Raw genomic sequence first — 14144 nt, 5'->3', positions numbered from 1 at the left:
ACAGGCGAAGAGGTTAAACTAACGAGGAGCTTAGGAGGAAGCAAAAGAACCACCTGACTTGTGCCATGGCTCTTTCTTCACTCAGTTTTTCTTTTCTTTTTTTTTAAAGTCAGGCTTATATGTCTTTTACTTCTGCTCATTAGCTCACTCCCCTGTACTACGCCTCTCCTTCACCGTCCTCCTCTCCCTCCCTCCCTTTGCCAGTGATGGCGTGTCTGTGGTTGCAGGCGGCTTCTGAAACATGGCCGCAGGCGTTTAATCATTGATGCAGTCGCTTCATGCAGGCAGGCCAGCGGGCAGCCCCAGTTCGCTCACATGCGTCAGGACCTGCTGATTCACTCTCTGGGGCATCCAATCACGCACACACACACACACATATACATCACACACACACACACACAGGCACGCATACAGAAGCAAACAGGGATGTGGACGCACACACATGATATAGCACACAGACACAGATAGATGCAGCCTGAATGTGTGTGTGCAGCGATCCACATGTGTGCCTGTCTCGTTTATCTCACCAGGGACCGTGAGGCCCAATCAGCAGCAGCGAGCTCAAATAAAAGCAGGGAAGATAAAAGCAATTTATTTGACCAGAAGAAGAAGACAAAAACGTGTTTGCGTTGGCTCCGGGCCTGCAAGCAACGCATGTCTCTACAGATTTATACATCCTTCTGCTACACTCGGTAAACATCTGGCTGTGTTGTTCTTAAATAAGTAAATACACTTAGCCTACATACTGTACGCCCGTGCTGTATCATTCTGCTCCTTTTTACTGTACTGTGTGCTCACTGCCAGATTATAGGGAGCTGTAGTTCCTCGACAGTTTACACATGAGGTTCAGTGTTTACTCTTTAGATATGTTAGCGGTTAGGCTCCTGAGATATCAAGCTACTGTTTGGTACAGACAGAAACTATTACAAACTATTACACAAACTCTGAAATAAAGGTCTGAGTCAAAATGTAATTTGTTTCTTCCCTGGTTTTATGACTTCATACCTACCGATCTTGTTTTATTCAAACAACAGAACTAAGGGGGGCTGTAGTACTGACTATATGAACAACTTCACCAGAAATACAAAATAAATCAGAAAGTGGACACAAAGCACATGAGATCATGATACTACACTTAACTTTCAGTCACTTAAACACAGTTGAAAAAAAGGAGTAAAGACAGGCAACAGCCACAATCTGGCTTTTAATTTAGCCATGCCCTGAGTTATGCTAACTGATGTTTAGCTCTCAGCTTGAAGAAACAGAAAAGAAGATGTCATAAAAAAAATAAATAAATAATAAAACTTCAATTTAGCACAAGTTAAAAAGTACTAAATACAAAAAAATCAGCCTTTTACATTCTTTTGTATGACGAGGTACTAGGGCCACTTAAATAAATTACAAAAAAAAAAATCGAAAAATTAAACTCAAAATTTTTGAGGTAATACTACTGGTTTTAGCCCAGAGTCATCGCATTCTTATACGCAGTTGGACTCTAAAAAGACGTTGTCATGCCATGGGGCTGTTCAGAAGAAAGCAGCACACTGAACTTGATGAAGTGTTTGCGTTAATCCGACAATGAGTTCAGTGCAGCGGGCAGATGCAGGGATATGGATGGTTACATCTCCGAGCTTTACAGATGGGGTTTGTGGTTCAACAGGACACGAACAAAAGAGCGAGTTGTTGAACTTTCCTCCTCTGGAGCATTTAATAAAAGGAATGAAAAAAAAGTAAACAGGCGATCTCATGCTTCTGCAGCGGAGACCAGAGCAATCGATGACAGTTAACTGTTCACTCAGGCTTCTTAGTAGATCACAAGTAAACAAATTGCTTGTAGAAAGACACATGAAAACATCTGATATCTCCAATATCTGTCACAAAACAACCTTCAATTTTACTTTTTTTTTTTTTTTACTTTTTTTTCAGCTTAGCTAATTTGTGACTTCATTAACTCGTAAATTTATTGTTTTATAAAGTACTAAATTTTCCACTTTATAAATATGCAAATTTTTGAGTTTCTAAAGTCGTAAATTTGCGACTTGAGAAACTCAAAAATTTGTTTGTTTTTTTTCTTGAAAATTTCTTCATTTTTTAGTTTCTTTAGTGGCCCTAATTTGCCGTCTTACTTTTCGGCAAATTGATTTAAAAAAGTAATAAGTAATCGTCACTTTTTCCATAAAGTAACTGAATTAGTAACTTCTAGGACTCCTTCACAAGTCTATTAGGTTACCAGGGAAGGTGGTCATTTAGTTGCTTTTTCCAAATACCCTCAGATTTGTAAAAGACTTCTCATTTTTGAGCAGCTTTTGCTCTGGGACATACTGTACACTTCAAATGTATGTTTTTGCCGTTTATATTAATGATGTTGAAGTAGTGCCAGCACCACCATCTGAAAAACACCAGGTTTAACTCAACAGACCACTCCAAACTCGTCATCGTCTGGTTCTCTTATGTGTCTGTTTTCAGCGAGGTGAGGTTTTTTAACAACGACACCCATCTACCTGAACTCTGGCTCTGATTGGTTAACCATGAAATTGTACTCCACCTTTAGCCAATCATCATTACTTATGTGTCTGTTACCCCTTCCCCCCCTCACTAAAAAAGGACAACCAGAAAGAACAATAGGGGTTCTTTTATTATTGCAGGTAACCTCAAGTGGACATCCAAAGAACTGATGTTTTTGCGAAGTTACATCTCAGCACTGTCATTTTGTTTTTATACATGTAACGTGTCAAAATGTGTCCGACATACAGGGGCTATCTATAAAGCCTGTGTTACTTCTAGACATCCAACATCCTGAGCTCAGTTGTCACTGTGTGTCAGTGTGACTATCATGGTTGATCACCTGCTGTTAAAGTTATTTACTGGAGTAAAAGGGATTTACACCTTCAATACAAGACCTTTAGCTTGGGTGTTATTTTGGATTGGGTGTTCATTTATCCGGTCTTTATGACTAAAACTGATTTTAGTTTTGGTCCCAGCACCTTGTACTGGCTATATTTTGGGGAAATTATTCATTAATATGATAAATAGAAATTTGTAGGTTATCCAAATACTGCCTATGCATAATTATACTTTTAATAATATGCTCCCTCTGACCTGTATGGATTATAATCTCATAATTCAGAGATATGACCAAGCACTGATGTTCTGGTGCTTTTTAATAAAGGCAGAAAATAGGCCAGGACGTACCTGCATCACCCTCATCAGCATGTAGACCTGATGATGTGCGGTTCTTTTTTTTTTTTTTTTTTTTTTTAATAATGAAACTCACATCACTGCAAAAGGCTGACACCAGCAAGATCTCATGTTATTATCACTGGCATAAGAGATTATTGAGAACTGTGAGGGTGGAGCCATCTGTGTTGGAGCGCTAAAAATGTAAATTTTGGTTCCCAGTTAAAATTCACCAGTGTAGTCAAACAGTTAGATTTTTTATGTTATTCTGCGTGTTTTGTTTTTTTTCTACTGGTGGGTGACGCCAAGCCATAGGTGAAAAAGTAATCTCTGCACCTTATTTGTCGCTGCACAGCCCAGCAGTAAAGTCCTGCGCAGCCTCATCCTGGCAGTATATGACAGTCTCTTTTCTTTTTATGGATGTTGCTCAGCAGCTCCTGTTGAATTCTGCAGAAGCAGGTACAGCTTATCATTTCCCTCCCCTCCCCTGTTCTCTGTCTGTCTGTCTGTCTGTGCTCCTGTCTGTCTGTCTGTTCGTCTCACATCCTGATCAGAGAGTTTTTTTTATTATTTTATTTCTCTGCGGATTAAAGCCAAACCCTGTGGAGTAGAAACCCAATCTCTCTCACTCCTCCTTCTCTTCTCACCCTTTTTTCCATCAAATTCACCCCTTTCCTCCCCCCTCCCCTTCCACCAGACTCCACCCTGAAATGGATGGATTAATGACCTCTCCCTGTCTCCTGCACACAGTATCACCTACAGGGCTGTCTGCCTGCACGTCTGTGTGTGTCATTATCTTTTGTCTTTCTGCAGGACCATTGGCATTCTGTGCGTGTCTGTCTATGTGTTTGAGTGTGTACCTGTGCAATCCACTCTGTTGTAATCGCCGATGCTCTGTCCCGCATGGTGAGTCATAGTGGAGGACCCGTCCAGTGCAATGCATCTTGGAGAAGTAAGCACACATACAAAGTAGTCTGCAGTGGTTATGTGATTGCTTCCATTAAAGTGATTATGCAATCAACAGCAGAAAGTCATGCAGGCAGACAGGCAGGCAGAGAAACACAGACAGACGGACGGACAGACAAGAAGAGGGGGGCTGATGTGAAACATGCACAAACACACACGTATACACACAGCGCTCAGGCAGGCAGGGGGAATTTCTCTCTTGTTAATAATCATTATGAAACGGCTTCACATGGAGCACTTGCCTCTCTGCGCTCAGCGTGACGGCAGGTCTGTCCCGGCAACCTCCCCACACACACACACATGCACACGCGCACACACACACCTACTTAATACTCTGCTCTTCATCTTTAATTCCTCCTCTTCTTCCACCTCCTCTACCTCAGACAATATTTACCAGGGCTCCCAAAGGTTTTCCCTCTCTGTGCCTACCCGCCTGTCCTCCCTCCTGCCTTGGTGTGCCAGGTCTTGGTGAGTCCTGGGCTACACACAGGCCTTCTTAGGTGCTTGGTTTTTGGAAAAGCAAACAGATGGAAAAGAAGCAAAAGATATTCAGAGTGTTATGTCCAGCTGGGATAGTGCGCGGTTTGACAACGGGGACTTAGTTTCTCCTTCCGTTTAGTTGTTTTACACCTCCATGTGTTACCTTTAATCACTTCCTCTTATCACAAAAACTCTCTCAGTCACAGTTTTTCAACAAAAGTGATTCCACCAAAGCACCTCAGTAAAGGTCCATTGTCTATTACACATACCCAACACTTGCTTGACACAAAAGCACACGTGGACATACACAATGATGGTGTTGCAGACACAAAGAAGCAGGCTGCTCCAGCTTTACATGCACACGCTAAAGCCCCACACACGTACCCTGACATTTTCTCCATAATTTCAGGACATTTAGCTCCTGATATTTTCAGGAGTGTGTCGTTTACGCAGGCAGCACACAGCAGGAGGCTGTCTGTGTCAGATGCACTCTCACAACTCGATATACTCCATTTAGTTTGAGTGAGGCAGGACATCTGGGTAGCGCTTGAAGTAGGAGGAGGAGGAGGAGTCTTAGATAATGGTGACTGTGTGTGTTTATATCACTGCATTGTATCAAAAAAGTAGATTTTGCAATGTAAACAGAAGAGTAGAAAACAAAAACGAGGTGGGCGGCAAAGAGTTTCAGAACGGGAAATTGCACTTCACTTGAAAATCATCGAGTGAGGATGGAGCTTAACCTGATGTATTCACCCGTGGCTGTACAAAGTCTGGGTGAAGTGGACGGTTAAAGTTGTTTTTGTTTGTGTTTATATAGAGTGGTAACTGCAGTTCCTCTAGTGTCCACTTGAGGCTGGCTACAAAATTGGAGAAATCCCCATTAAATAACACTCATATTAACCCGCACTTTTTCTGGCAAAATTCAACAGATTTACAGCTGGGTTTTAAAACAGTGTGGGGTGTAGCTTATTTATTTGTATAACTTGTATACTTGTACAAACTTGTACAACTCACTATTTAACCCTTTATTACCTAAGTATTATACAGACAACCTGGACTTTTTTGATATTTTTTGTTATTTTGCCCCAAAAGAGTCAGAGAAAACACACGGAAAGCTTATCTCCTTTCTTTCAGAAACTGCTTGAATTTTTTCTCTTGCCCAAATATTTGAAGAGTTACGGTAATAAGAACAGCTTGCATCAATCATTGCCTGTGATTGGAATAGGGCTGCACGATATTGGAAAAAACTGACATTGTGATTTTTTTAGGGGGTTGCGATATATTGCGATATATATTGTGATATTAAAAACAAAAATAATTTTCACCAGATGACTTGAATAGCTCTGTTTGGGAAGAATTTGGTTGACTCACAATGACACCATTGTATTCCTATAATACTGTTAAATCCAGGCTAAGGGGGTTTATCTGTGAATGATGAAGATTGCTGTATATGAAAGGGATCCAGGAGGCCATGTCTCTGTACAAAATAGAATAAGTTTCAATTTCAGTTGCTTTTTTTTTCCATTTCTCCAATAAATGGGGGAAATGTGATAGTCACATCACATGCGCGATGTGACTATTGCGCCTGCGCATATTAAGATGGCGATGTTCAAACGATATATTGTGCAGGCCTAGATTGGAACCCTGTTGCATGTGGACTCCTGTGCAGTACTGTAATACTCTTGGTATTGCCGTAAAGCTTGTCTTCTTCGAGGAACTGTTATTTTTTTCTCACTGGCCCAAATTGTTGAGGAGTTACGGTAATCTAAATTCTGCATAATAATTTGTGTCAGCAGTGACACCAACCATAATAAAAGAGAAGATATTTGGACTAAGGGTATGCAAGAAGGTTTAACAGAAAGGCAGTTTTTACCCCAAAATCTAACTTTCAAAAATGGTGAATGACTTCCAGCTTTGTGTGAAATTAGTTGATGGGAGACTTCAGCCGATGGATAGGTATTCAGTGGACGGACATTTTTAGTGGCAAAATCCAGTGTGTATCACCAGAGAGGGGTTTAAACACACAAGTCACTCTATGTTTATGACTACATCAACCATAAACAATTACAGACTGCAAATACAAAACATAAACTTGTGTCAATGAACCTGGAAAAGACTGTTGAGTATGAGACCTGGGTCATAAGTTATCTTGAAAAGTATCCTGGGACCACAAATAGCACCAAATATATCAGGATGATGGTTTTGTATTTTAATATAGCTAATGAGCATAGTTATGGTTTGATCGTATGACATATTTTTACTGTGAACATGAAATCCGTTTCTTTTAGTCCTATTTTAAACTTCCCCTTGTTGTTTCCCCTCAAAATGAGTCCTGGTGTCGTATTTGGTCATAACCTGCCTAAAACCAACTTTTTCATCTACACCAAGTAAACTATGGATTTAGAATTTTGGCAGTTACTATTCTATTAAATTATTATAGCTAATATATTTATGTAATAGTAGTTTTATTGCCTTTGTTTTCACTGCTTGAGATGCCCCATATCCTGCTTCCTTAAGACACCCCATCTCCTGATTCTTCAATAAGCCTCTAGACCCTTTTGTCATCACACCTTCTCCCCAGCTTCAAGGCCCTGTTGTGTAACTGCAAATTCATTGCTTTTGTTTTCACCATTTGAGAACCCTGTCTCCCCATTTCCTCAATAAGCTTCCTGATCCTTTTGTCATCACACCATCTGCCCAACTTCTAGACCTCTGTCTCAATGTGGATTCCTGCAGCAGACAGTGGGGTGTGAACAGTACCTTTTGGGGCGTTTCTCTCAAGCATAAATGTTTGGCTCGAACTATGTTCGAGGTCTTTCTTCACTTTGACCGCTCGCGTGTTGACTGACCTTTTTCTTTGCAAAGGAAAATAAAACCTTGCTGGCCGACAGAAGTCTCTATTTCATTCTTCACCAGAAACAGGAAAATTTCCACAACTTATACAATAGTATATTCTTTATAAAATATATAAAATACTCATTTCTGATGAAACATGATTAACACGGGCTGGATACAGGAACCACATTTAATGCCTCGCAGCCATGGATGTTGCTTGTGTTTCAGTGTACAATGTGACCCTGTTAACTGGTAACTGTTAGCCGACAATCACTTACACATTCGTCTGAAAGTCGCCAGTTAGCATTGTCACCCTTAACTCCAAAACTCTGGTTGCTCCGAAATAGTTGTGATCCTGTCAGAATTCAGTAGAACTTTAAAACAACCAGACATTTTGTCCTGCTTCCAGTTTTAATTTGAAGCTAAAAGAACACTTACTTATCTGGATGAATGGAGCCAAAATGTGTACGTCTTTGAGATTGCATAGGTTGTAAATGGGTCTATACACAGGGTTCCCGCGGATCCTTGAAAAGTCTTAAAAGGCATTGAATTCATAATTCTAAAAACAAGGCCTGAATTGGCATTAAAAAAGTCTTAAATCCAAATTTCAAAAGTCTTAAAAATTTGAACACATTAGTAAGATTTATGTTAGTTTAAAGTAAAAGAAATATTAAGTAACGTTTATCTATTTTTCTAAGTAATTTCCTGATTTACTCTCGTGGTAACATTGCATAATCACAATAGCGGAACTAACAAAACGGTGATGTGGTTGCACCAGAAGCTTTTAAAAAAGACACATGTCTTGGTTCTACCTAGGGCGCCTGGAGAGAGAAAAAAATTAGGAAAAATTGGCAAAAATAATTCAAAAGTGGCTTAGGGAAATTGATTATTGAGAATTGAATTTGAAATTAAATTTCAAAAACCATGTAAAAATTTCAAAAATGGTTGTGACAGTGGCCAAAAGAGATGAATGGGGGCAAAATAGGCATAAAGTTGTAAAAATGGGGTTAAAAAAGGTAAAAAGTGATATTGTATGTAAAATAAACATTGGGTCAAAATTGCCTCAAACCCAGGTAATTCATGTGGTGTTTTTTGTTTTTTGTCGTTTGTTGACTTGTTTTTAAGTTTGATTTCCAAAGTCATTAAAAAAAGTCTTAAAAAGTCTTAAATTTAACTTGCCTTGAGCTGTAGGAACCCTGATACATATATTTGCAAAATCAGACACATGGTTGAGTCGACCGACAGCAGTGGCACATGGTGGCTATTTCCCAGGAGGCCAAAAAGCAGCTTCAGCTCCACCTCTTTGCTTGTCTCTGGGTTGAACAAAAAGTAGTTGTTGGGTTTTATGTCAGATTTCTTATCAAGCATCCACCATTATTAAGCCTCGAAACATCTTCGAAAGAAAAATTGATAATGTCACTACATTAATGTTCAAAAGGTTCCTGGTTCACACATGCAGCCCACACAAATAAAGTCAGGATATTTTCAAGAGAGAAGTGCATGAAAGACAGAGGCGGAAGACAAACACTGTGCTCTCCTGTCCCCGGACTATTAACACTGGCTTTTACCTTTATTATGTCTCTGTTTCTACCTGCATTGCTGGTTTAGTGATGGAGTATCTTCACCCTGCCATTCCACCCCTGCACATTTCACGTTGAAGAAGAAGAGTAGCATGACAACCATAGATATTTGAAAGTCATTTTGTTGGAGGGACTGCAGTGACTGAGTTTTCCTCCTCTTCACTTTTCTTTGTCCTGTTTTTAAGGGTTGTATAATGCTAATCTGAAGACAACTTAATCATTTCACACACTGAAGCAGTGTAAGTTAATTTCTGAGGTGGATGATTCTGAGTTTCTATGTTAAGTATGTACTATTTTGGCACCACTACTACGACTTCACTCAGATTTTTAGTTGTGTTTCCTTCCCCATCACACAACTGAGTGCCAAAACTGCTAGAAGCCACTGATATGCGTGACAAACACTCAGCTGAGCCACACCACCCTGAGCAGGCAAGTTCAGTTTAGACAACAAAAATCCACAAAACACCCCACAGCTTTTCAACAACAACAACAAACAAACAAAAAATAATGAAATAATGAAATAAAAAAATCAAGGATGAGCTAGTTTGGAAAATGTGGCTGTTTTCCCATTTTACATTTTCTTAAATTTATTAGTTTAAAAAACACCAGTACAAACAACACCCGCTGAGAGGGGACAAGCAGCTTAAGCCTGCTTTGAGGTTTCTCTGTGTGTACCTGTTCTTTTCCAAAAGCCCTCGAGAAAACCAACTGAAGTCTCACTTTAACTTACCTGAGTCTCTTTCCGTTTCTTCTTCCAGCCAAGAAAGCAGCAGACGGCTCAGTGATCGCCAACGGCTACTGTGACTTCTGCCTCGGAGGCTCCAAGAAGACCGGCTGTCCCGAAGACCTAATCTCCTGTGCGGACTGTGGACGCTCAGGTAGGGCACCGCTGGAGGGGATGAATGGCAGGAGGAAGGCGGTCCTTTGTTAACACACAGTTTTTATGCTCTGTTTCAAATGATGAGTATAGACTTCTTATTTCAATAAAAGCTTTTTGATTCCTGTTCTACAAATGGACCATACCAGTGTGTTTGATTGTTGCCCTTCTACAAATCATGTACGGAACATTTAAGCTCATTAAAAACAAACTGTTACAAATTTTCTTTTTGAGTTCCTTTTTTTTTTGAGTACAGTTTGAAAAAAAATTTCAAGCACTGAAAGGTGACCAGAGATGATTTTTGTTTATCTATGGTGGGCGTAACGGACAAATTACCTACAAGAATGTATGCTTCAAAAGATGTATTTATTTATCCTATTATTTTTGAATATTTCAATGAAATTTAAAAAACTGTTAACTTTTATAAACAATAAACCAAGTTAAGGTTAGTCTACATACCAGTAACCTTTGAACAGGCAAACAGAGGGGTGTTTTTTGGGACTTTTTGCCCTTAAAGGCTACCCTACATTTGGGGGAAAAAAATGGCTGCTTTCTGGCCATCACTGCCCTGTTTAGTAGTAGATTTAAGGAATGTTTATTTGGTTAAGTGGCTAACATATAAACCGCAGTCAGAAATAATCGCAATACAAAAGTATCAAAACAATGTAAAGGGCAAAAAAATAAAAATAAATTACAAACTACAAGCCATACAAAGCAGTGCATGAAGTGTGAATGGAGGCAAAATGCCTTGATAACTTGCACTTTCCTAGTACAGGATTTAACTTTCATGTCCATTTAACACCTATTTCTATCTAACATCATCATGTTGATTGATAACAGAATTTACAACACTAGCATTAGCATAATATCTGATTGGGTATAATGTTACATCAATGTCACGTGTCTGCCCCCCAAAAATAAACAAAACTGTTTCCAACCCTGTCTCCTACAAACTTTTCACCCCTGGCTTCATGTACAATATCCTGCTTTACAACTGTCACATTAAAGCATTGTCTACTTCTACTTTTTAAATGATCTCTAATGAGGATTTTAGCTGAGTTGTGAGAGTATGGTGTTTTTCACTTTTACTGAAGTTGAGCTGAAGCATAGTTTTGAAATGTGGTTGCATTATTGTTCTTATTGGTATAGCATGTGTTTGTATATATTCCGGTTGTATGAATAAATTGCAATGTACACAGTGCACATTTGTGTACTTTAATAATTGATTGCATGTATTGTACATACGTATATTTCGCCAAATGTTTCTTTTCAACGAATAAATAAAGAAACGTGAAAAGATGTATGTGATTTGTAGTGAATGGGCTGCATGCATCATGGAAACACTGGTATGGTCCTCTACTTTATAACCACCCACAAAGAAGAAAAATGAAGGTCAGGGAATGAAGATGACATAACTATATCTCTATTGTCCTGATGGTGCAACAGGAAGTACCAGGAAAAGGTGTGATGTTAAGATTAGACGAGAGGCAAAGAGGGAGGGAGAGTTTATTTCTATACCTCATACAGTACAAGAAGTGGACTGTGTGTGTGGAAGGGGTCAAGCTGTTTTTCAGGAATGTGATAACACTTTTGAGCATTAGCTTCCATTCAAGAGAAGAAAAAGGTAGATTTTTTATTTTTGAGAAACAGATTGTTTTCTAATTCAGAATGTTAACATTGCACAAAATTAACAGATAAATTCCAAAACAAATACAAAAAAGCAGAAAACTTGTTGAAGGGGTAGAAAAGTTGATTATGGATGACTCTCCTCAAAGTACAGGAAGCAACGGTAAAAAAAACAACATTGTGTGGGTGTGTGCTTGTGCGTGTGTGTGTGCGTGGGTGTGTGCTTGTGCGTGTGTGTGTGCGTGGTGTGTGCATGTGTGTGTGTGCACCCAGGCCACCCATCCTGTCTGCAGTTCACAGTGAACATGACGGCTGCGGTGAGGACTTATCGCTGGCAGTGCATCGAGTGCAAGTCCTGCAGTCTGTGTGGCACCTCTGAGAACGACGTAGGATCGCACTCTATACTACATGTTAGCACTAGACACATGTGGCTGCACACACACACACACGCACACACACCAACATTTATAGAAATAGTCTATATAACACAGTATAGCACACACAGACTATACAAAACACAGACGTGGTCTCTATGATGTCACCCATTGGTTTCTGAAGGGGGGGTTATGGAAGTTCAGTTGGGTTAGCCTGATTATGGGAGAGCAGAGCTGAGACATGGATGAGTTTTAAAAAGAAATCACTCCTGCAGTGTGTGTGTGTGAAAACAAAGTGATAAAACCTATAGATCAGAAGTTATTTGTGCACCAGGAAGTAGTATGTTTATTACCTCTGTAAATTAGGGTCTTGGAAGAATTCTTTAAATTTTTGGAGCCAGCCTCAAGAAACCGTAATGACTTCATTTCCCTGTGCTGGTTGCTGCTCAGTAGCAGAGGCATGCCCAGACTTTTTGACTAATTCTGGGGCCCAGGCTTTTGGAAAATTGGCATAAATGAGCATGGACACTCTAATTGGACCTCTCCATCTCTTCAATTTTTCAAACCTTGTTTAACTTATAAAATTGATAACACCAAGTGATGTTTTTTATTTTGAGGGGTTTTTTTCCACTTAATAACAAAGTGTTAATATTTTAGTGTTACTGGCTCATATCTTGAAGGATTTCAAAATACACTTTTTGTCAAAAACCAATTAAAGTAATTACCAAAGAATATATGCAAGAAGAAAAGAAAATAAACTTCCATAATTTTTTATTTAATCTTTTTGAACCTTTGTCCTGAAAAGGCAAAGAACCAATCAGTGTTTAGGATTTGGGGGGCACTCACTGGTGTGGCAGATCTCATTTCATCTGGGGGCTTTGCCGTCCCCAGGCCACCCATGGACACACCCCTGCTTAATATTTTCTAATGTTGAAAAGCCTCAGAACTTGTTGATATTTAGGATATTAAGAAGTGGTAAGAGGTTTAAAGGATATTGATAAACTACATCCATAGAGAAAACCATAAGACAGGCCATATTCATAGGTGTAGTCTCACAAGATAAGAACAGATTTTTATCTGTTAATGGTAGTTCTTTTAAAAAAGCATAGAAATGTAGGTGTGTAACAAATTCTGTTCTTTAAGTTTTATAAAAATAAGAAAGTGTCTTGGCCTTCACAGTGAAAATTGTGGAAGCACCTTCAATGAAAGTGCCTCCAACAGGCGGCAGAGACCAGACTTGTAAATCATTTGCTTGCTTGAAATTAGATTTGTAACCTTAATATACATTTTATCATTGAATTTATACAAGTTAACATTATTTCAATCCTGCATGTTGATATTTATTTTGAATGGTGAGCACAGTGTTCCCTTTGGAGAGTAGCTAACTGTGATTGACATGTTGCTAAAATTACAGGTAGTTTCCCAAAACAAAAACATAAAGATGTACTTCTTGTTGTTCAAAAACCAAAATGGTGATGGTGAAAATGTAAAACCCAGAGGCTTCAAAAGGAGCTTTCACAAACCAAAGGGTGGGGTCACAGTATCTTGTACTCAGTCTTTGATATGGACCCAAACACACTGTAATAAAGATATTAAAGGCACTGAGCTGCTTGTGGAGCTGAGGAGGAATGGAAGGAAAATTGTTATAGTCAGTTTTTACAGTCCACTAAGATAAAAGACTACATAAAAGTCTTTGGATGTATAAAAGTACACTTACTAAAAAGGCATATTCTTGTTTTACACATTCACACATCAAATATATCAACTTATATTCCCAGCTTTGATTTCCAAACCTGTCTTGACAGAGTAAAATGTGTTTACATAAGTGTTCTCCTCTGTTCTAGGACCAGCTGTTGTTCTGTGATGATTGTGACAGAGGCTACCACATGTACTGTCTGAGCCCCCCCATGTCTGAACCGCCAGAGGGTATGTAGAACTATACCAACACGTGCAATGTCATCAAGAATCACTGCACACCTGGGGTTTTCAAAAGTGTGAGCATCAAGGATTCCTGAGTTCACAGACGTGTGTTTGATCAGAGCGCACAGCTCAGCTCAGCTGAGGACAGTTTGGTTGTTTGTACAGAATTATGTAACTGTCTGTGCTGTAGGTGGGGAGACAATCACTAAGGAGAGTGCAAACCTGCGGTCAACACAGTCAGACGGTCTCCATGTTGACTTTTAGGTATAAAATACATTTTAAAAAAGAGTCAGGACAGTCAGAAACAGG

The 14144-nt window shown here is 39.3% G+C and overlaps 1 protein-coding gene across 1 annotated transcript in view; it reads left to right on the top strand.

The window, feature by feature from the left end:
- The window catches only part of dpf1 (double PHD fingers 1), a 76822-nt gene that overhangs the window by 57013 nt on the left and 5665 nt on the right, over positions 1–14144 (top strand). Inside the window, 3 exon segments of the mRNA XM_074679612.1 lie at positions 9797–9916; positions 11815–11927; positions 13760–13841. Coding sequence (XP_074535713.1) covers positions 9797–9916; positions 11815–11927; positions 13760–13841 — 315 coding nt within the window.

The sequence above is a fragment of the Halichoeres trimaculatus genome, unplaced genomic scaffold (genome assembly GCF_033239565.1).
Source record: "Halichoeres trimaculatus isolate MK-OKI-2021-1 unplaced genomic scaffold, fHalTri1.1 fHalTri1_scaffold_9, whole genome shotgun sequence".
Taxonomy (NCBI): Eukaryota; Metazoa; Chordata; class Actinopteri; order Labriformes; family Labridae; genus Halichoeres; species Halichoeres trimaculatus.
The sequence above is the reverse complement of the archived record's forward strand: the minus strand, read 5'-3'. Positions and strand labels throughout refer to the sequence as shown.